At 44.3% G+C, this 23199-nt stretch overlaps 1 protein-coding gene across 1 annotated transcript in view; it reads right to left on the minus strand.

The window, feature by feature from the left end:
* Positions 1-3143: 3143 nt before the first annotated feature.
* The window catches only part of LOC118848612 (cytochrome P450 4B1-like), a 31784-nt gene continuing 11728 nt past the window's right edge, over positions 3144-23199 (minus strand). The window contains exons 3-12 of the mRNA XM_036757573.1: positions 22158-22202; positions 19053-19180; positions 18669-18793; positions 18200-18354; positions 13048-13154; positions 12195-12385; positions 7037-7170; positions 5071-5135; positions 4074-4156; positions 3144-3584 (exon numbers count right to left, since the gene is read on the minus strand). Coding sequence (XP_036613468.1) covers positions 3416-3584; positions 4074-4156; positions 5071-5135; positions 7037-7170; positions 12195-12385; positions 13048-13154; positions 18200-18354; positions 18669-18793; positions 19053-19180; positions 22158-22202 — 1202 coding nt within the window. The 3' untranslated portion in view covers positions 3144-3415. The remainder of the gene's footprint in view (positions 3585-4073; positions 4157-5070; positions 5136-7036; positions 7171-12194; positions 12386-13047; positions 13155-18199; positions 18355-18668; positions 18794-19052; positions 19181-22157; positions 22203-23199) is intronic.

The following is a 23199-nucleotide window of genomic DNA, read 5'->3' on the forward strand; positions in this document are numbered from 1 at the left end:
CTGTGGCCTCCTGGTTACCCTTGTAAGGCGGACTTACTGGGCCTGGAAGCTTTTGATGAAAATATCAAAATGGGGATGCTGGTTTGTGGGCTTGTTATTGTGGAGTGTAAATACATGCTTTAGTTCTCCTGCCTTCTGCCTAGAGAATTCCTTATATCCTGCGGTTCCGGACCTTTTAGGCACATATGAGATTCTCTTTGAAATCATAAATTCTGCCTTCCTAATATAGATGGCCTCAGGGAAACCTTCTTAGTCTATGATCCCAGGTGGAATACTTGTGGACAGGACACCTAGCTAGATAAATCAATAAAATATATATTTGTACCATCCTTTCTTTGTGTCAGGCAAAACGCTAAGAGCTGGTAGTGATCTTAGAACCTAGAATGAGAGAGGTGGGAGGGATCTTAGAAACCACAACATGAGAGGTGGCAGGGATTTTAGGAGCTGGAATGTGAGGGCTGGGAGGAATCTTAGAAGCTAGAATGTCAAAACAAGGAGGGATCTTAGAAACTAGAATATGAGAACTGGGAGGGATCTTAGAACCTGGAATGTCAGAGGTGGGAGAGATCTTAGAACCTAGAATGTGAGAGCTGGGAGGGACTTTAGAGCCTTTAGTAGCTGTCTGAGATGTGATTCAGACCCAGGTGTTGTCTAACTCCAAGCATTGTACAGCGTTGCTGGAAAAATTATCTTAAAGCAGAAAATAGAGAAAGAGAACAGAATTTAGTGTTTGATATGCAAACAATGGATTCCAGAATTGGCCCAACAGTCTTCCCAACAGATCAGTTGTCTTCTTTTAACATGCAATGTCTGTGTGTCAAGAAAGAGGCGGGGGGGGGGGCAGGGTAGCTACTAGCAATCACCTGAAAAACAGCCTGATTTTCATTCCAGCCCACAGACATTTTATTAAGCCCTTATTTTGTGGAACACCCTGGGAAATACCCCCCCTTTGCCCCTCCCCCATTCCCTTCAATGCATTGAGTCATCTGATCTTCACACTCTTCCCCCCCATTAAGGTTCTTGTTCTTGTGGCCATTTTTAGTTATGTGTCCCTAGTTGACATTGAAACCAGAACAGGGAAATAATTTGCTCAGGGTCACCTGGTAAAGTGTCTGGGGCAGGATTTGAAGTGACGTCTTCCTGACTCCATGTCTGACACTTTAGTCTCTGTGCCTCTTGGCACTTCCTTTAGTTCATCTCTTTCCTTAATTTCAGACACACCCCACTTATCTGATCTCTGCTTCTCTCTTTCTGTTCCTGGCTCCTTTCGCTTTCCCCAGGCTCCTCTGTGGGGATTCCTTTTGGCTTCTGTTCCTTTTCCACCTGCTATCCCAGAAACCCAATATGCCCAAACCAAGCTCTTCCTTTTCCCCTGAAACCTGTTCTTGCCAACTTCCTCATCTCACTGGGCACCCGTCCTCCCATGGTCAAACCTGGAGGAGTCTTCCATTCTCCTGTCTCTCATATCCACTGAGTAACCAAGTCCCATCAGTTCTACCTACACATCCTTCACACTGATGCTCTCCTTTCGATTCCCAAGGCCACCACAAGAACCCAATCCTCACCATCACTAGTCCGGGCCTCCTAACAAGCCCCTCCCCTCCCCCATCCATTCTTCACAGATCTCATCTTTCTAGTGCTCAAAGATCTTCAGGAGCTCCCTTTTATCATTTGTACAAAGTTCAAACTCCTTTTCCTGATGCTCAAGGACTTCTGAAATTTGATACTAGCCTGCCTTTACAGACTTGGAGTCAGAAAGTTGTTGTTTAGTCATTTTAGGCCTGTTCAACACTTTGTGACCCCATGTGAGGTTTCTTTTGGCAAGATACTGGAGCGGTTTGTCATTTCCTTCTCCAACTCATTTTACAGATAAGGAAACTGAGGCAAACAGGGTTAAGTGACTTGCTCAGTATCATACAACTATGAAGTATCCTAGACTGAATTTGAACTCAGGTCTCCTGACTGCAGGCCCAGTCCACTATCCACTGTACCATGTAGCTGCCCTAAGGATTCAGGAAGAACTGGGTTGAAATCTGTCCTCTGACACTTGCTATCTGTGTGATCCTGGTCAAGGCTCTTAACTTCTTCCAGCCACAGTTTCCTTATGTATAAAATGGAGCTATTAATAACACCCACATCATAGTGCTCTGTTATGGGGGTAACTATGCTCGGGGTTCCCCCCAAGCCCCAGGCCTTTGCCTAAGCAAAGGACCTGATCTCGATGACAATGTATGGGGCGGGAGCTGAGAAGATGGTGAAGGACTCCGTTTATTATTTCAGCAAGCAGCACATTTATATCTTTAGTGACGTAAGTACATTCTTTGGTTACGTGGGCGAAGGACAGGTAAAATTCAATTCACCTGAGAACTAGGACCACCAGGACTCCTCCTACTCTCCTCTCCTTCTCTTCCTGAACTACCCGAAGCTCCCTGCCGGCAGGCAGTCCAGGCAAAGAACCGGAAACTCCACGTGGTCAGGCAGCCGGAAGTTCCACGTGGTCATGCAGGTCCAGGCACGGGCAAAGACCTGGAATTGCCAGGGAGGCAACAAAGGCGAGACCCCTCCTCCTGGCTCCACACACATCCCAAAGCCCTGAGTTTATCTCAGCAGGCCCCTGGGCCTGGAGGTCTGAGGAGGACAGGGCTGAGCTCTAACTCGGACTGCAACAGTGCTGTTGTAAGGCTCAGGTAAGATAATGTACATAAAACACTTTGTAAATATTAAAGTGATATGTAAATTTAGCTATTTTATTACCATTATTCCTCCTCCGAACACCACCCTCACATACACACACCATGTTCTCCAAGCTCCAGCCAAACCGAACTCTCTGCACCCTGCAAACACCCAGTGCTCTTCAGCCTCTCTGCCTTTGTTCACTCTGTTCTCTACACAATTTATTTCACAAGTATTTACCTGGATTCTCTTCTATGCTAGGCACTATGCTAGGTACTGGAAGGACAAAGACAAAACCGGATCAGGCCCTGCCCTCAAAGAGCTTCCATTTTACTGGGGAATATAAAATGTCCTATGGGCTTCCCGTAGGAGTGGCCACTGAACCAGACTTTGAAGGAAAGCAGGGTTACTCGGAGCCTCAGTTTCCTCCCCTGTAATACGAAGAGTTTGAACTACAAACCACAAAGAGGTCTTCCAAACTGATACAACATGTTAGGATATGAGATGTTCCTATGCTGGTAGAACAATTGCTTGCACATATAGCTATATGCTTGTGTCCAACTAGAGAGAAAAATCAACACCCTAGGGCCTGTGTCTATCTTCATTCCTGTACCAGATTCTAAGCTCCCAGGAGGCCAGAGCCATGTTCAGTCTGCATCAGCAAACTCACTTTACCACCACCACCGCTGTCCCACCCCATCCCCCACCATGCACAAGACAGAGCTCCAGGCTCTGCTCCCTCCTAGATCAGCTTCTTCAAGTTAAGGTGGATGCCATTCTTAGAGCGTAGGATAAGCTGAAGCTGTTTGATGGGCATCCTGGAGGGCTCCAGAGAAAACTCAAAGTGAAGGAGGCAGAGGGCTATGACTGTCTTCATCTCTGTCATGGCAAACTGCTGCCCAATGCAGTTCCTGCAGTCAGAGAGGGAGACAAACACAGAATCAGCATTGCTTCCAGGATTGCTCCATGGCTGGAGAAAGAAACAAGCTCAGGCTCCTAGAGCCTGGCATGTGAGCAGGACAAGCAGGTTGTAGCTGTAGCACCTCTCAAAGGCAGAATTTGAACTCAGGTCTTCCTGACTTTGTAGCCAGCATTCTTAGCTGCCTCTCAAATAGAGGCAAGATCCAACCTTTTCTTTTTTCCCCACCCTGAACTACACCCTGAGGTCAGAATACCTCTTCTCCTCTCAGCAGGCCAGGCTCTCTTTCTTCCAAGGCTCCTAGGAAACCATCCCTACTTAGAGCTCCCACCTGTGTGGGAGTTGGAGAGTTGGCTGAAGAGGCAGATTTCTCCCAGGTCTGCCCTGGTACAATAGGTAGGTGGATATATTTGAGAGGCTGCAGTTTCAGCATTGATGTGCCTTACCCCACCCCACCCAGATGCTGGGAGACAGCACCTACCTGGGCCCAGCTGAGAAGGGAATGAATGCATAGGGGTGACGAGTAGAGGAATTCTCTGGAGAGAAGCGCTGGGGGTCAAACACCTGCAACAAAAGGAAGGAAAACCTTGTTTCAAATCCCTCCTCTGACACTTCTTAGGTGGGTGAACCTGGACAGTAGGGTGGACCAGAGACCCCTGATGTCTCATGCAACTTTGGAGCCTAGGACTCTGTGATTCTGGAGATGAAATATATTCCACAGACAAGACAAAGTTGGATCTGAGGCATAGAGGCTGTGGGATGCAGGGCATTGGGACATAATGGTAGTATAGAAGCTGATGTCTAGAAGACAGAATATACATATAACAGTAGTCTCACATAAGCCTGGAGAGCCAACATGGTGCCAAGGAAGGGGAATGGGGTGGTTGGAAGATGTCCGGTAGAAGCATCTGAACCTCGCGTGGGAGGAATCAGGAGCTACTAAAGGTTTATGATTAGAACAATGACTGAGTTTACAAAGAAGTAAGACTATCCTTCCCTTACTGCTCCAATGGATGGATTGTAAGGGGAAATGAGGGAAGGCAAGATGGTCATAGGAGTTTGTAGTAGGCTGTGGAAATAAAGGAATGGGATGGACTCAGGAGATGGAATCCATCCATCTCCACAGAGGGAGAATGAATAGACTCCTGGGAGCTGATTGGATGGGGGCAGGAGGGAGAGGGATGGGTCAAAGATACCTTCAAGGTTAGGGGCATGGGAGGGGAAGTGAATGGTGAGGGTACAGGAAGAGACAGGGAAGGCAGAAGGAAAAGCAGGTCACAGGGAAAACTAATGGGCTCTTTCCTAGCAGGAGGAGCCCCCAGATCCTCCCCCTCCCAAGCACCTCAGCCTGGACTCCTGAGCTGACTTAGGGCAGGTCATCCCCTATTCCCAACAGTCATGAGACTTCCCCTTCCCTTCCCCCTCCCCCTCTGTGAATGCTCTCCTCTGACCCATCCTGTTCATATGGTTGGAGATACCTCAGGCTTGTCCCAGACGGTTGGGTTCCTGTGCAGGGCATAGATGTGGAGAGAGACCAGGCTGCCTGTGGAACAGGGAGAGAGATGCTCCAAGAGAACAGTCTTGTAATTTCATTGGTATGGGGAACTCCCAGTGGGGTCAACAGTTCCACTGATGCAGACAGGCCACTCCTCTAACTAAAAGTCTTAGAGGCCCCTGAGAAGTTAAGTGACTTCTATCCATTATGCTATACTGCCAGCCTCATATAGTCCCTAAAATGGGGATTGACAGATGAGGAAACTGATCCCTGAGAATGGAAGTCATTCTGGTAATGTGTTGAGCTCTGTGGGGACTCCAACTAAGGTCTCCTGACTCCTAGTCTAGGGTTCTCCTCTATGAATCTGAAAACATCAGAATGGAGCAGCACTGTCTAGAATCTTCTCTGAGAGGTGACTGGATCTCCTTGGACTCTCCAGGGCCCAGGAAACCTCACAAACTGTGGCAGAAGTTTCCTTGAGGAAGATAGGGGGGAATAGGGACTACATGGGGTGGCAGCCTAGGTGTTCAGGAAGGAGATGACCTGAAGGACCAGGACAGCTGGAGAACTTTCCAGAATCTCTGCAGGGCCAGGATTTCAATTTCCCTGGATTTGGCAGCAATAAAGCAAGAGGAAAAAAAACAAATAAAAAAGCCAAAACAAACCCTAACAAAACTTGAGAAGCCAGTGGGCTGACGTCAGACTGAGGCAAGGACAGAGGATGGGGGAAGTGACACCAATAGAGACTATAACATTTTCTGGGGCTTGAGATAGAAATAGATGGGCCCACAGAAGGCAATGTTGGTGGAAGCCACAAGGGATCAGACATACCAGTCCTGGGATGGCGGTCACCTGAGACCCCACAGGAATCCCTAGAGCATGGGAACCAGTAACAGGCCCCAGGGACAAGGGGAGGAGGGGCCAAAACTCTAGTGATTCTGTGTCAACAATATATGGTTGAGAACCAGGTCACCATTCCTGAGCCAGGCTGGTAGGTCTGAGCAGAGCTAGATGTGCATGGACATACACCCATCCCTCCAGGGCACCTTTACCTTGTCAATGATTCTAAACACAGTTTGTCAGGGAAAGGAAAGCAGTATAGTCAGGTGGCAGAGACTGGTACCCCTTAGCTAACATCCTCTAACTTCCCCCAGGGAAAGATTGTGAGAATCATCTTCAGAGCTGCCCTACCACTGACATTCTGGGCCATGTTCTTACCATGTTTCTGAGTTATGGATCCCTGGGGCAGATTGGGGAAGCCTATGGACCACTCCTCAGAATCATGTTTTTAAATGCAGGAAATATCATACATGAGATTACAGAGGAACCCAATTATATTGAAATGTAGCGATTAAATTTTTTAATTAAAAAAACATTCATAGACCCAGGTTCAGAACTCCAGGTATAGGTGAAGGGAGTTATTATCCTTGCAACCCACCTCCTTTACAGGTGAGATGCCCCCCAGACCCTCTGACCCCTTCCTCCAAAATGCTGGAATCTCCCTCCCTAGTGTCCAGTTATGTCAGCTGGTGTGTGAGGCTTATGGTATAGACACTGATATAAATCGCTTAGCTATTCTTAAATCATGTAGCACAGTGCCTAGCACACTGTAGGTACTTAAGAAATATTTGACAATTGGTTGACTAAATAAATGTCTGTCATTTCTATTCTTTCCATTTGGGTCTTGAGAGATGTGTCATGGATGTCAATAATCCCTGGAAGGTTGAGCTCTGACTTTGTGGCCAGTAAAAGGACTTAAAGAGCTTGTCATTGCTGGGTGCATTTCCTCTTCCTTCTGAGAACTAGGCCTGCCCTAGGTTAGAAAAGCTTGTGGCTGACAGTGGCTGGAGAAAGCTCCTGGCCAAACACTCAAGGAAGTCTGAGTAGTCAGAACTTGACCCAGGCCTCCCACCTCCCACACCCAGGCTCAAGGGACACCCTTATCCCACCTTCAGGTAGCGACTTCCCATCCATGAAGGTAACAGGCTTGTTGAGCTGCCGATAAACCTGGGGCACTGGAGGATATAGGCGGAAACTCTCCTTGATGCACATGGTAAGGTAAGTCATTTTCCCCAGGTCTTCCCTGCATGGAGGGAGAGCAGCAGGCCAGAACCCTCAGTCAGTGTGGAGCAGGTACAGCAGCCCCACAGTCATGCCACTTGGATTCCCCTGACACCCCAGATCCACCTTCCAGCTAGCTTTAGGAGACAAGGGGAGGGGTCGGGAATACCACCCCCACATTATTCCTAGTGGTAGACTTGCCCAAGTGTCCAGTCCTGCTTCTGGGTCTATCTGCTGTTCCTCCTGCCCTCTTGCTCAAGATGCTTCCCTGCACACCTTTGCCCAGATTGCCCCCACCTAGAATGCCCTCCCTCCTCCTCCTTGCCTCTTCCTACCCTTCCTTTAAGGTTTTGCATGTGCCCCTCTTGGGGTAAGCCCTCCCTGAGTGCCCCAATATGTGTCATCTGAGCCCCTCAAGCACACAAAAGCCTGTGGCCCTTGGTTTAGCCTCCGATCTCACAAACACCCTCTTGACATTTCTTCCTTCTTCCCATCAGAATAAGAGATTCCTGAGGGCCTCTGATCACTCCCTCAGTGCTTAGCATAGAGTTAGGCCCAAGGGGGCTCAGGAAAGAAAGACATGGAGACAGTGAACAGGACCTTTCTCAGTTCAACTGCACAAATATGATTATCTGTTATATGCAGAGCCCTCGGCTAAGAGCTGAGGATACAGAGAAGGAAATGGCCCAGGCCTTCCAGCAGGGAACAGGAGTGGAACGAAAGCTTGGTTTGGAATTCAAAGAACTGGGTAGAAATTCTGAATTCATTCTTCTTAGCTGCGCACCAACTAGAGCTGAGAAAAGTGGATTGCCCTACTACCTTGGGTGGTGGGGAGTCTTCCCTCACTGGAGGTCTTCTGGTAGTGGCTGACTGGGTCTTTGTCAGGGATGTTGTAGAATTGAGGCCCTTATTAGGTGCCCTTGAGTTCTATCCTAGATTTGAGAGTCACAAATTCTGTAATTGTATGACCTTGTCATTGGCCTTGTAAGCCATAGAGTGCCCTGTGAATGATTCCACACTGAGGCCTTCTCTTAACATGGTGAGGGAGGTGAGGATGAGATCCTGACTTCTCCAAGGCCTTTCCAGCAAAACACATGTCCTTTGGTATGTCCTCCCAAGCTGAAGAGGTTTATAGTATGGTCCAGTGTAGCCAGAATGGCCTTTGTTTTCTTTGAATGACTCAGCTTACCTCATTGAGCCTCTGGACACTGTGGCTTGCTCTTCCGGGGCAGGAAGCCCAAAGAGCATTCCAGGAAGCAGACAACTGCCTGTGTGATGAGTCATGGGGCTGGCTGAGGGGAGGTGTTAACGGCTACGCTAGGGGGAGGGGCCAAGTCAAGAACCAATCGGCCCTGGTCGTTCAGGCGGTGCTTGATGATGTCAAAAACTCTATAAGAGGGGAGAGGACAGCTGGAAGATTCTCTCTTTTCCTTTTCCGGTTGGAGCCAGCGACAGTTACAGCGACAGTTGGAGCCAGAGGCAGTTACAGAGGCAGTTACGACAGTTACGTCAGTTACAGTTACAGCCACAGACACAGCTGAAACAGGAGCTGCCAGTAGCAGAGCTGACCTACGGGAGGAAGCTGAACAAAGACTTCAGGCCATTACAGCGACAGTTACAGCAACAGTTGGAGCCAGAGGCAGTTACAGAGGCAGTTACGACAGTTACGTCAGTTACAGCCACAGCCACAGACACAGCTGAAGCAGGAGCTGCCAGTAGCAGAGCTGACCTACGGGAGAAAGCTGAACAAAGACTTCAGGCCAGTGGGTAATCTTATTACCATAGAGGGGGAAACATGATTTTGCTTTACGCAATCATGCTTCTCTGTAGCCTCCTGGTTACTCTTTCAAGGCGTACTTATTGGGCCTGGAAGCTTTTGATCAATATATCAAAATGGGGTTGCTGGTTCATGGGTTGGTTACTGTGGAGCCTAAATAAATGTTTTGATTCTTCTGCCTTCTACTTTGAGAGTTTCTTATATCCGGCGATTCCGAACGTTTCAGACATGTTTATGATCCTCTTCGAGATTATAAACTCTGCCCTCCTAATACATTTGGCGACGAGGATGGGATTCGAACCCACGCGTGCATAGCACAATGGATTAGCATTAGCATTACCAAATGTACAGAGAACTATGGTTTCTATTGACAAAAGGAGGACCATCATTGCAGATGAAACCTCGGGGCCTCAAAGTCTTATTGCTCAGGGGTGCACATCTTATCTCTTCTGCTAGGCATGAGGTAGAGGCAGAAACCAAGAAAACAGGAGACAGGAATAAGGCCCCGTGTTCAGGAAAAAGGGGTATCCAGCCTGTTTTGTTGATGGGAAATGTAGAGGACAAGACATAAGATTGGAGAAGGACATTGAGACTAGATTGTGAAGAAAACAATTCTAATGAGAAAGGAGAGATATGTCTGAAGACAATGATGAGGTTGTATGGGCTATTCAAAAAGAAATGTGTAGAAGATGGAAGCAGAGCCAGCTCTGTGACACAGTCCTGTAAAAAATGGTGGAAGGATTTTTTTTTCAATAGTCTCAGTAAATCTCAGAATAAGCTAAGATTTTGTAAGGGAATCTAAGGACCATGAAGGGGGTTTTCTCTTGGCTTTATTGGGAGTTAAAGGAAGAACCAAGAAGGGTCAGACTGTTGCTTTTGGTAGAGAGGATGATCATGACCTCCAACAGACTGAAGGTGGAGTTCTCACTGCATTTCTGTTTTCTTTGCCAAGGAGAATGACCTTTGCCATGGTAAGGACGAAATAAAAGTAACTCACATGGACATGACTCATAAAATAAAGAGACTGCAAGAAAGCAGTTAACAGGATTAAGATGCCCTGGCAATGCTGACCTTTATGCTTAGGTCATTAAATACTGGAAAATATGGTTAATGATTCATTGTTAGTGATCTTTGAAAGATCATGGAAAACAGGAGAAGTGCTACAAGATAGAGGACAAAAGTCCAGATTTTTATAAAAGGGGTGGAGTGAGAAAGAGAACAGATTCTGCAAACTATAAGTCAGTGTGCTTCTCCTGAATTCTTGGGGAAACCTCTACCCCAATTTTTAGGAAGACGTTGGGGGCTGGCCAACATCTAGAAAAGGAAGCAATGATCCCAAAGTGCCTGCCTCACTTTATCAAGCACAGGTCATTCTAGGCTCACATCATCTCTTTTTTGGACAGGATTACTACACTGGTAGTTGAAGGGAATCCTCTGGATACTATTTGCCTAGTTTTCAGCCAACTTTTTGATAATAGTTAGTCTGGTGGAGAAGATAGAAAGATATAGAGCAGATGATAGTACAATTGGGTGGATTCAGAACTTGTTGGATAGCAGGACTCAAAAGAGTAGTTGATCAGTATGGCGGGAGGTGCCCAGTGGGATACCACAAGGAATCTTTGCTTGGCCCTGGGCTGTTTAATATGTGTATCAGCAGTTTGGATGACAGCACAGATGGTGTGGTCATCAAATTTGCAGATGGCATAAGGTTGAAAGGAACAGCTAATACTGTGGATAAAAGCATACAAATGGATTTTGACAGGCCAGAACATTGGACTGAATATAATAAGATGAAATTTGAGAACGAAAATAAAGTCACATTTTGGTAAAAAAAAAATCTATGAATACAAAATGAAGCTGTCATAGTTAACAAATTATGTGAAAAATACCTGGGGATTTTAGTGGACCACAAGCTCAGTATGTGTCATCAGTGTGATGCAGCAGCCCAAATAGCCAAGGTGATCTTGGGCTACACTAACAGAGGCATATAAAAGTAAGTAGTGTGGTGGTTAGGTCGAGTCAAGAAGATCTGGTTTCAAATTCTGCCTAAATGTTTTCTCCCTGTATGATCCTGAGCAGTCACTTAGTCTTTCTGTAACTCAGTTTCCTCAACAGCAAAATGGGACTGGTACTAACAGAATTGGCCTCAGAGGGATTGTGAAGTCATAGTGATTTAATATATGCAAAATATTTTGCAAACCTTAAAACACTACAGACACTAGCATAGCTTCCAGTATATTGTGTTGATTTCCAGATGCCATGATTTCAGCAGGACATGGATAGGATGGAGTATCCAGAGGAGGGCCACCAGGATGGGGAAAGGCTTTGAGTCCCCATCAAGTGTTGAGCAGTCAAAGGAACTGGACATGTTCAAGCTAGAGAAGAGAAGAATCAGGAGGAACCTGATTGTCTTCAAGTGTTTGAAGGGCTGCCCTGTGGAGAAGGGATGAGATTGGTCCTGCTTATCCTCAGAGGTCAGAAGGAGAAGTAGAGAGACAAGTAGCAAAGGCTTCTGGATTTCAGAAAGAACTCTCTAACAATAGGTTGTGCCAAAGAAAGGTGGGCTGACCCCTGGGCTATTGTGCTCCCCCTCAACTGGAGGTCTTCAAGCAGAGACACAATCATGTAGTTGGATACATTAAAATGGAGGTTCCTTGCATGCTCAGGTTGGACTAAATGACAGCTGGGGTCTCTTCCAACTCAAATTCTGTGATCCTGGGAAGAGCAACATGAGAGACATTGTCAAATAGTCAAGAGCCTAGAAAGATTGAGAAAATAATGAAACACCCAAGCTTTGGAATCTGGAGACTGGGGTAGACCGAAGTAGATGACATGGTTTCCAGGAAACTCCAGTCTCACTGCAAGGAGACCTCAAGCACAGGGCTGGAACTGGCCCAAAGTCCCTCATGGGGTAGGGAGGGGAATGGGAAGATTTCAGAGGAGGACTTGTCCCATAACAATGAGCTCCCTCAAACTCTGACAAGGGAAAGATCAGAGGATACTAAGACATTGAAGTCAACCACAGGAATGAAGTCATTGGATTTGAGATTTAGCCCTTCAAGATTCCTTAGAGATCCATTAGTCCAATTCATTATATATATATACATATATATATATATATATATATGTATATATATATATATATGGAAATTAAGTCCCAGAAGAGAAAAGAGACCCTTGACATTTCCACAACCTTAATAAATGGTAGAGCCTGCAACCTGTGGCACATTGCTCAGTCAGTTCTGAGACAAGGTAGACCCAGGGCTTACCACTGGACAGTGTCACGATTTCCCAAGATGTCCTGGACCTCTTCCCGGCATCGCTGTTGGTGCTCTGGGTGGAGGGCCATGCAGTACAGGAACCAGGAGATGCCACTGGTGGTGGTGTCATGACCTTCAAACATGAATGTGTCCACCTCAGCCCGTAGGTCTGCATCTGACAAGTTGGTCTTGCTCTCATCCTTCCAGAAGAAATGGAGGTGACAAAATGGATGGATGACACAATAGGAAGGATTCAAAGTAAACTTCAGGAAGAACTTCCCATCAATAAAAGCTGCTAAATAGGAGGAAAAGAACCTGAATAGCAGGGAAATGGGATCTTCTTTTTTGATGGGGCTGGAGGAAGGACCATCCTTCTACCTGAATTGCCTTTTAATGCATAAGATGTAGAAGGGAAAAGAACCTTAGAGACTTTTGAGCCAAATCTCATTTTGCAGAGGAGCAAAGCAAAGCTACATTGGGGAAGTGACTTCTCTAATGCCACACAGGTGCTCAGTGTCAGGACCAGAATTTGAACCCAGAGCTTTTGATGCCAAATCCAGTACCCCTTTTACTACAACATATTGGATCCAATTTCACTCTGCCTGTCTGCATCCTCTGTATCAATCAAAGTCAAGTTCAAATTACCCACCCCTCCCCAGCTCTTACAAAAGGTCTGGGGTAGACGGTGTCTTTCCTCACTGATCCCTCCTCCTATTTTATGAACGAGCAAATGCACAAGGACAGAAGCAAGAACAAGAGAGAGATAGACACTCCTTGGAGCAAGGGGACCTTAAAGACCCTCATTGGTTTGCCTGAATCGAGCCCCAGATCGACCCATCTCTTCGAAGCCCCTCAGACTCACTACAGCCCCAAGAAGAATGTCCAGGAAATCCAGGCGTTTCTTCTCTTGAATCTTTTCCTGCTCCTCCTCCTCCTTCAGCGCAGCCTTTTTGGCCCTAATCACCTGGCCTGTGAGAGGAAATCAGAGTGGGAGAAGTCTTGTGTTCAAGCACCCAACTTACAGAAAGGAAATTAAATCCTCGGGAGGGAATAGTTGAGTCAAGGTCATGGAATCAAATGGAGTGAGTGGAAGAGCCAGGTCCCCTGACACCCACCCAGGGCTCTTGCCTCCAAATACATTGACTTAGGGTTATAGATGCCTCAGCCAAGCCCTCACTCCAATGAATTACTCAGAACTCGTGAGTGCTGAGAGTACCACAGGGAATAATCTCCAACCCTTAGTCTAGTTAGCTAGAGGAGCCTTCCTATCAGGATTTCTAATTCCTGGAGCCACTGAGTAAGAGGAAAAGGGCACTTTACTAGGCAAAGAACTTCATAACTACAAAAGTAAATGGGCAAGACAGAGGAAACTGGTAGATTTTTCCCTCTGTGACATATCCTCTTCTGTGCTGAAATGATGGAAACCTTAGGGAGAAGTTACCACTCCATTTTAGAGTTTGTCATCAGAAGCTAGGAATCCCTAACAATCCCTAGATTTAAAGAGAACAGATTTCAAAGGGTTCAATAAAAAATAAATAAGATCTCATGGCCTAAAATTCCACAGAGGAATTCTTCCCCCGTCAGATTGGAGTCTTTTGGGAATAGAATCCTGAAGACAAAAGAGAAATAGTTCCAATAAAGTGGAAAGGGAGGATGATACCTAAGTAAACCAATGTGGATGCACAGGGAACTCATCAATTTACTTAGATTCAAGAGTCATGTGCAGGATCGGTTGAGATGCATAGGTTGGGATCTGCATCTTTGGGGGGAATAGTTACATTGATGAGATTACAAATTTTCTGAAGAATTACAGAAGGCAAAGAAGATGGGAGGGTGTGATGAGAATAAGCTCATGGTCCTAAAGTATATTGTCAAGTTAGAGAGAGATGTGTCCCAGTGGATAGAGCGTCAGACCTGGGGTCAGGAGGGCCTGAGTTCAAATCTGGCTTCAGAAATTTATTAGCTGTGTAACTCCAGTTAAGGTATTTAACTTCTCTCAGACTTATCTTCCTCCTCTGAAAAGTGGGAATAATAAGAGGAACTGTGGTTGTTGTGAGGACCAAATTTTAGATAGATAGATATACACACACTCATATATACACACATATATGTGTGTATGTATACATAGGCATATATACATATATATAGGCTTTGCAAATTTTACAGTGATATATAAACATTAGCTATTATCATTATTTCAGGATTAGCTAAGACTGGTGAAGGAAACTAAGGACAATAAAAAGAGGAAAAATGAGCTAAAGGGACAGATAAGTCCACTGTTCAGGGTGGCAATGACTGTAATTAACTGAAGAGAGAGAGTGAACAGAGCCGTTCAACCATTATTTTTGCTTCTATCTTATTAATATGTAGAACTTATTTCCCAGCAAAGAGGATTAAATAAAAAATGCCAACAGGGAGTTGAAAACTATGATTCGTGAGGAAATGGTACCAAGAGAACTACACTGAGTTCCTATCAGTCACCTGGCAAAGGTGAACCCACCAGAATGGGTGAGTGTGCTTGCTGAGCCACAGTTTAGTGGCCTTAGAAAGATCAGAGAAAGCAGAAGAAATGCTGGAGGACTGGAGAATAGCCAATGTAGACCTGATTTTTGAAGAAAGGAAGCAGGTAAGGTTATTTTTTTAAAGCCATACTCATCAGTTAAATGCTTCCTGATAGAATTCCATAATATAATATTCAAGGAATGTGTTGTGATCATTTAGAAAAGGAAGGTATGACCCTCAAACAAATGTTTGTTGAATTGAATTTAACTAGGAGCCAGCTTCAATTCATATATAAAAGTATGCCTAGTAAACAACTAGAAAAAAGTAATAGATTTATACCGGTGCCTTGAACCATAAAGCAAAATTGGCCATGAATGAAGATACAGATTAAATATAAATTGATGATATATAATTATACACTTAGACAAACATACATATATATGGAGAGACAGACAAACAGAGAGACAGAGACAGAGAGGCAAAGAGAGAGACAGAGAGAGAAAGAGAGAAAGACAGAGAGGGACAGAGAAACAGAGAGAAAGTGAGAGACAGAGACAGACATAGACAGAGAGACAGAGACAGAGATAGAGACAAATGTCACAATTATGGAATAGCCCTGTGGTTTGATTGGTATAAAACTCAGGGAACTCCTAAGTAAAAAAAATTCCCTCTACCACACAGAGCAGCTCCTTCACCATAACTTATATACAGTCATAAAGAGTCACTTAGAACACCAAGGGGTTAAGTAATTTTCCCAGAATAACACAAGTATATGTCGCAATTGAGATTTGAACTCATCTCTTCCTGGCTACAAAGACACCTCTCTAGCCCTTATGCTGTTCTGAGATAGAGGTGTACCTAAAAGACAAAACTAATAATTTTTATTAATAAAATGTAAAATCTGTTGCACAAAGTCAGTGCAAATAGAATAAGAATAGAAACTATTGAACAGGGAAAATCTTTGCATTCCCTATTACAGATAAAAGTCTTATATCCAAGAGACTATAGGGAATTGACATAAATTTATAAGACCAAGATTCTTTTTTCATTCAATAAAGAACCAGAAGATTTAAACATGTTATGTTATGAAAAACTACATAAAAATATACTTCAAATCAATAATGATTCAAGACATGCAAATTCTAAGTTTTCATGGGTTTCCAGATATCAATGTGGAATTGCACACTAAAAGTGACTGAATTGTTTGTAACCTTTAACCCATTGTTCCCATTACTGGGCATATAGCTTGTGGAGGTCAAAGACAGAAACACAGTTCCAATATATAATAATATGGTCATAGCCACATCTTTTTTTATTTACAGCAAAGACCTGGAAACAAAATGAGTATCCATCATTTAGAGAATGGCTAGGAAAGGTGACAGGTGAATATAATGAAATGTCATCATTCAGCAAGAAATGACAGATCTGGGGAAACCAAAAAACATGGGAAGATTTGTATGAAGAGGTTCAAAGAGAAATAAACAGAAATAGATGAATGATATGCACAATGACTACAACAATGAAAATGGAAACATCATAAAAAGGAAGCCAAACTCTAAAGAAATATCAACAAAAACATTGCCTGTTCCCTGAGAACAGGTAATGAGAGATCCCAAGATCCATGTGCCATTTCTCTTGGCAAGAAACCTCAAGGACCACAAGGAAATAAGTTTGCATATACTGTTATGTGCAGCCATTTTTTGCTGAAGTGTTATTTCTTGTCATATGTTAGGGTTACATTCTAGGCGGTGAAGACTGAAGATGGGAGGAAAGATTATATCTAGAAATTGCCTATGTTACTAGAAACACACAGTAATGAAAAGTATTAGAAAATGACTAGTAATGAAAAACAAAAGTTATACTTAAAACATTTAGTAGTTTTTTTTAGCAAGGAAGTAGTGATGATTAAAAAACTACCAGAGGTCATCAAGGGTAAGTTATGTCAGGGTAGCCTCATTTGCTTATTTGACAATGTTACTAGGCTAGTTTATTCAGGGAATGCTAAAGATATGGTTGATCTAAATTTTAATAAAGCATTTGGAAACGTCTTGCATACTTTTCTAGTGGGCAAAATGGACTTGTTCCTAGCAAAACTAGATATCTCAGTTTGGCTGAACCCAAAAGCTTGTCATTATTAATGCCTCAGTATGAACCTTGAGGGCGATCTCAGACAAACTACCCTAGAAATCCATTCTCCAGTCAACTATGTAACTTTTGACATTTTATCAGTTACTTGGATAAAGACCTAGATAATGTGCTTATCAAACATAAAGATATCACAAAGCTGAGAAAGACCATTAACAGCATTTAGCCATGGAGATGAAAACCAAAAAAATCTCCAAAGGGTATAACAATAAGCCAAATATAAGAAGATGAATTTTTATATGGATAGATAAATGTAAAGTTTAATGCTCTGGTTCAAAAAATCAACTTCACAATTACAAGATGTCTGAGAGAATCCTGTTCATCTGAAAAAGATCTGAGTAACTGAGGGAGCTACAAAGACAATAAGAGTTGAGAGTAAAACAGAACATCCAATGAAAAGCTAACATGATCTCAGTGTGCTTCAAGAAAAGCACAGAGGCCCTAATGATGTAGCTGACGGTCCTGTTACCTGCTGACCTTTTCTGACTTCGTTTGAATGACTGTATTCAGTTCTGGATATTGAGAAACAGGACAGCCTCCAGAAGAGGAGGACTGGACTAATGAAAGATCTTGAGATATAAGGATTAATTGAAGGTAGTAAACATGTTTGTCCTGGAGAAGGGAAGATTTCTAAAATGGGTGGCCATGTGTTCAATATTTGGATAGCTATCAGATAGGAAGGAGATTAGGCTTACTTTTCTCAGCCTCTGAAAGCAGAGCCAGGACCAACTGGTGGAAATTTCAGGGGCAGATTTGTCCTTCATATAAGCAAAAACTTCCTGATAATTGGAGCTGTCCAAAGGTGGAACTGGGATGCTTGGAGTACTAGTGTGTTCCTATCCTTTGACATCTTCAAAGAAGGGTTTAGATAACCACTTGTTGGACGTGTTGTAGTAAACTTCCCTTCTCAGATAGAGGTTGTATACATGCTCACTGATATTTCCTCTAACTCAGAGATTCTGTGATTCTGTGAATTCTCTCCAGCCTCAAGGCGAAGAGTCATATGGCATGATTTGGCTAGAGAAAGAGTAGAGGACAGGGGGCCACAGGGTCACAAAAAGGCTGCACTTCATGGCGGGAGGGTAATGAGGAATAACCCTTGGGGCTACGAAGTAAGGGGACATGGGGATAGAGCTTATAAGGAGGAGGGATGAAAGAAGAAAGTACAAAAAAGAATGAGGGAAGGAAAGAAGGAGGGAAGAAGGAAGGATGAAAGGAAGGAAGGAGGGAGGGAGGGAGGGAAGAAGGAAGGAAGGAAGGAGGGAGGGAGGGAAGGAGAAAGGAAGGAAGGAAGGAAGGAAGGAGGGAGGGAGGGAGAGAGAGAGAAGAAGGGATAAAAGAAGGGCAGCCCCAGGCTGAAGACACACCAGTGTAGTCATGAGCAACCTTGCAGGCCTGAAGGAACTTTCGGCCATGAAGCGTAAACCAGTAGTAGAAGAAGTCGTTGTGATACTGGAAGGCTGCCATTCGCTCTTGCATCAACAAGGTGAGTTCCCCGATGGCCTGATAATATCTGGTGTCACTGCAGGGGCCAAGGAGGGGAAGAATTCAAGCAATTAGGTGAGGGAGGAGGGAAGAAGGGATAGCTGTGTTTTGGCATTTTGAGTAGTCATTCCCCTCCCCCCTGGACTTAGACATGTTGGAAAAGCAAGCTCTGTCCTGGGGGATCACTCAAATTCCCATATCTTCCAACAATACCCTTACCATCCAGACTTCAGTGATATTTCCCTGTGGTGTTTGTGTCTCTCCTCCCCAAACAGAGGTTCCCCAGGACAAGGCTGTGTCTCGTCTCAAACCAAAAAGACAGCTCCCCTAGTTCAGGGTGCTTTCACTGACCTCTGTGTCTGGCTCCTACTGCTCCTTCCAAAGATACATTTCATCAAACTGTCCAGAGCCATGTGACCCACATCTGGGAAGATATTCACACACTTGTCTTTCTGAATCTTCTTCTCCCATTTGTTCTGAAAAAGACAGGAAATCAGAGACCTCTTTGAACTCCAAGCTCCATAGACCTACAGGACTTGTTCCCAGGGCTCACAGCTCTTCCTGTACCCCTTCCCAAACCACCCAGTTTTCTTCTCTTATCTATTCCAAAGTACATTCTCTCCAGTGCAGCACTATAGGCTCCAACCTAAACTTCCCCTCTAAGGTAGCCCAAGCTTTAGTTTTATCCCCAGGGGAGGGACAAGCATTAGAGCAAGACTTCAAGAAGCTTCTCACCAGCATAGCTTTGGTAGACTCCACAAACAGGTCCACATATGGTTTTAGGACCTCTGAGTGAAAGGCAGGGGTGAGCAGTTTCCGGTGCTGAAACCACTTGGGCCCATCCAAGACCAGTAGGCCCATGCCTGGGATTAGGAGGGAGAAGACATGACAGAGTAGAGAATATCATCAGGACAGTCACTTCCTGTCCAGGATTCAGGCACATGGAAATACTGAGAGGAACAAGGAGCCCATTCCACCTTCTAGGAGCATGCAGTCAATCCTCAATAAAATTGAAATTGAAGGGGTTTTCTGAAGACCTTAGTCATGGAATAAGACTTCATCAGGGAGGTTTCACCTACTTAAGAAAACATACAAAGACAATGACAGAATGGCAGTGTTGGGAATGACCTTGAGCCACAGAACACAGAATGTTCAAACATGAAGGGACCTGAGACCATAGAAAAGAGAATGCTAGAGCTGAGAGGAAGGTTAAAACACATAGCACTATGGGGATAGAAGAACAAAAACCCTTATGTTCTCTCCACAATGACCTCTCCAAGGCTCCACACAACGGATTCACATTCTCCCAGGGGAAGTAGCAAACAATTAATCAAGAAACATTTATTAAACATCTACTATTTGTCAGGCACTGTGCTAAGCACTGGGGATATAAAAAGAGGCAAAAGACAGTTCCTGCCCTCATGGAGCTTATAATCTAATGGACTGCAAATACTCTAGGAAAAGTAAATGCAAGGTAATGGCAAGAGAGAAAGAACCCCTGGAAGGATCAGAAAAGACTTTCCATGGGAGGTGTGTCATGAAGGAGGCTGAGCATTCCAAGAGCTGGAGGTGAGGAGAAAAAGTCTTCCAGGCATTGGAGCCAGCTTGTGCAAAGGCATAGAAACACAGTCCATCTTCAACATTCACACCTTTAACTTTTATGACTTCAAGCATTCACGTGATTTTATTAGTAACTTTATTTTCAGTTTCATGTTGACAACCACACACATTCACAGCTATGCTCAGTACAGAAAAACTGAGAGGTGTGATGCTTACAAGTGTGTGGAGCAGCTGGTAGTCTACTGGGCACGCCACTGAGGTTTTTCACCCTACTATAGTAAACAGCTCCTCACACATTCATTGCATATTTTCATTGTTTGCCTTTAAAACTCAAGTTTTGTGTTGCAATCCTGCCCCCAAAGCATTGTGCAAGTCCTGTGGGCTCTAAGGCCAAGGGTGCAAAGTCAATGAAGTGGCTCAGTGAGAAAATAAAGGTTACATAAGCTTGATGCTACAGTATCTGCAGCCACTGTCAGTCCAAGTTTGGTGTCAGTGAATCAAAGATTTGTTATATCCACAAAAAGGAGGAAAGCAGTCATAAAAGTGTTCGTGAATCTGCTCCAGAAAGTGCTTATTATCAGCATTGACGTTTTGTTATCGAGATTTGAAGGCAGAAAAACAAATCTTCAGCAATCTCTAATGAAAGATTACAGTCTTTACTTGCAAAGGTACCTAGCCCCTTATTTCCCATATGTTCAATGTAGCAACATTTGCATTTTTTTCTTTTGCACCATTTTCTAGGAGCCTTACCCCTCCCAAAGTCAAGGATTGACTGTAGAATGGCACGTACACAGAAGTGCTGGAAGAAACTTGGCCAGAATGCATGTCATGTGGGAAAGAGAAGACTGGAAAGATCCCTGCCACCCCCTTCCCCCCACACCCCCAGCTTCTAGGGTCTTCCACCAGCAGTGGAAATTACGCTTTGTACCTACTTGCCTTGTTCAAGTTGCTACCTACACCCCCCAAGAATGTAAACTCCCCAGGACAGAGATTGCTCCATATTTATCTTTGTATTTTTGTAAGAAATGCTTAAAAATGCTTAATAAATGATTGCTGATTTATTGAATGTTTACATTTGCTTTAGAGTTTCAAATTGGAGAGTTGATGCAACCATAAACTCAATGGACTTCAGCTACTATTGGCTGAATGCTTATTGGAGAAAGTAAGATACTTTGCAGACTGGTAATCTAGCAAAGGAGACTGATAAATAGTCAGAGATGGAGCAGCAGAAACAGGAAGGAGAATTATCAAGGATGCAAAGGGAAGAAAAACTATACAGAAGGTAGGAGTGGTCAACAGTCATGAAAGTGGCAGAAACATCTAGAAGGGTGAGGATTGAAGAAAAGCCACTGGATATAGTATCCATGAGGAGATTACTGGTAATCATGGAGAAAGTAAGCCCACTGGAGAGAAAGGGTCAGAAGCCATTGCAAGGTGTTAAAATACGAGTAAATGGCTCAGTGAGTAGAGAACTGGCCCTGGAGTCAGGAGGACCTGAGTTCAAACCTGGCCTCAGACAGTTGACACATAGTTACTCGCTGTGTGACCTTGGGCAAGTCATTTAACCCCAATTGCCCTGCCAAAAAGCAAACAAAAATATGAGTAAAGATGGTAACTGTGTCTGTGATAGGGAGGAGAGATATAGGAAGGTCCCAAGAAGGGAGAGATAGAGTGTCACAGAAACGAACAGAGGTGAAATACAAAGCAGAGGAGGGCTGGACCCCAGGATATCCTACAGCCTGATATGATCATTTGATAGACTGCACTGATAATGTTTCAGATAGCCATCATTCCTCAAGAGGTCATAATGGTGCTCTCTTCCCAGCCAGCCTATAAGGACCAGAGGACGTATTATTATTCCTCTATTATAAAGGAGGAAAGAGGTCTAGACAGGGGAGGAGTCTTGCCTAAGATCACATGGTGGTATGGGGGCATAGTCAGGGCCAGGACCCAGGTTTCCTGAGTTCCCATTTAAGGCTTTTGATCAATCTTAGGAAGATGGCATATGCATGATTTACCTTCTCAGGGAGACTAGGAGCTCCTGGAAAGGAAGAACCCACTGACTGCTTGGTCAAACTCAGGATTTGGCACAGAGCTAGGACTATGGGTGGGGTGAAGACTGAAAGAGTGTATGATGGGGAGGTAGAATAAGAAGGGGTTGGATACTCCTGTTTCTTCCCCCAGATCCAATCATCCCACTATTCAGACCAGCACTTGTGCTTTCCATACCACACCTAAAGGGGATGAGAGAGTTAAGGGAGGCAGAGGAATCCCACTCACCAATCCATGGTAAGAAGAAACCATATACGTCAAAGGCCTTGGGATCTGTAGAGGGAAAAAGGTGCAGTCAGAAGGCAACTCTGAGAAGCCAAAGCATGCTCAGGCTGGCAGAGAATAGGACCAATCCTGTCTTTACCCTGAGGACGCAAAGTCTAGGTCTAGGAGCCCAGAGGCTCAGAAACACAGCACCTCAGGGGTGGAAAGATTTACAGTGACCATTGAATCCAATCATTGCTCAAGTAAGAAGCTCTTTTCCAGCATCTGTGGCCAGTGGCCATCCTGCACTGACTTCAGTGACATCCAGCACTGCTGCTGCCACCTCCCCCACATATCCCCAGGAAGCCCATTCCCCTGGTGGCTAATTCTAATTCTGAGGAAGTTTGCCTTCATCATGGCATTTTGCCTTTAAGGTTGGTTGGATTAAAATTAGATGCTAAACTACTTGAGGTCAAAGGCTGTTCTTGCCTTTCTCCATATCCGTAGCCCTTAGCACTGTGCCTGGAATACAGTAAGCACCTAGTAAACAATTGTTTGTGGTGTGCTTGTGCCAAGTTAAGTCTGCTCACAAACCCATGAGAGTTACACTTACTGAAGCACTTGCTCTCTGAGTGAATTTGGAGCTACTTGTTGCTGAGTTTTGTTGGTAACAAGTTTGTGAAGTTTAGAGCAAATGAAAAAGACAATCAGTTTCAATGATTAGGACAACATTTAGGTCAATATATGGAACAATATGGAAACCGTAGCTGTTGTATTATTATGGAACAAGTATAATCAATTTGACCATAGTCTAACCCTGAATAGAATTGTAATAAGAGGCAGAGACAGAAGGAAGAAGGGTGAGAGAGAGGAAGAGAGTGTAGGAGGAGGTAGAGGAGGCTTCAGAACTTTATCACCTGCATTGGTTAAAATGTTGTCCAGTAAGGTATTAGTCAAGTACAGTTTCAGCTGAACTTATTAGCTGAAGGAATTTTTCAACAGAGAAATTCCATTCATCAAGGAACATTTCTGAACAGTTCCTGAGATATAAAGACCATACTTAATT

The sequence above is a fragment of the Trichosurus vulpecula genome, chromosome 4, assembly GCF_011100635.1.
Source record: "Trichosurus vulpecula isolate mTriVul1 chromosome 4, mTriVul1.pri, whole genome shotgun sequence".
NCBI classification, from domain to species: Eukaryota; Metazoa; Chordata; class Mammalia; order Diprotodontia; family Phalangeridae; genus Trichosurus; species Trichosurus vulpecula.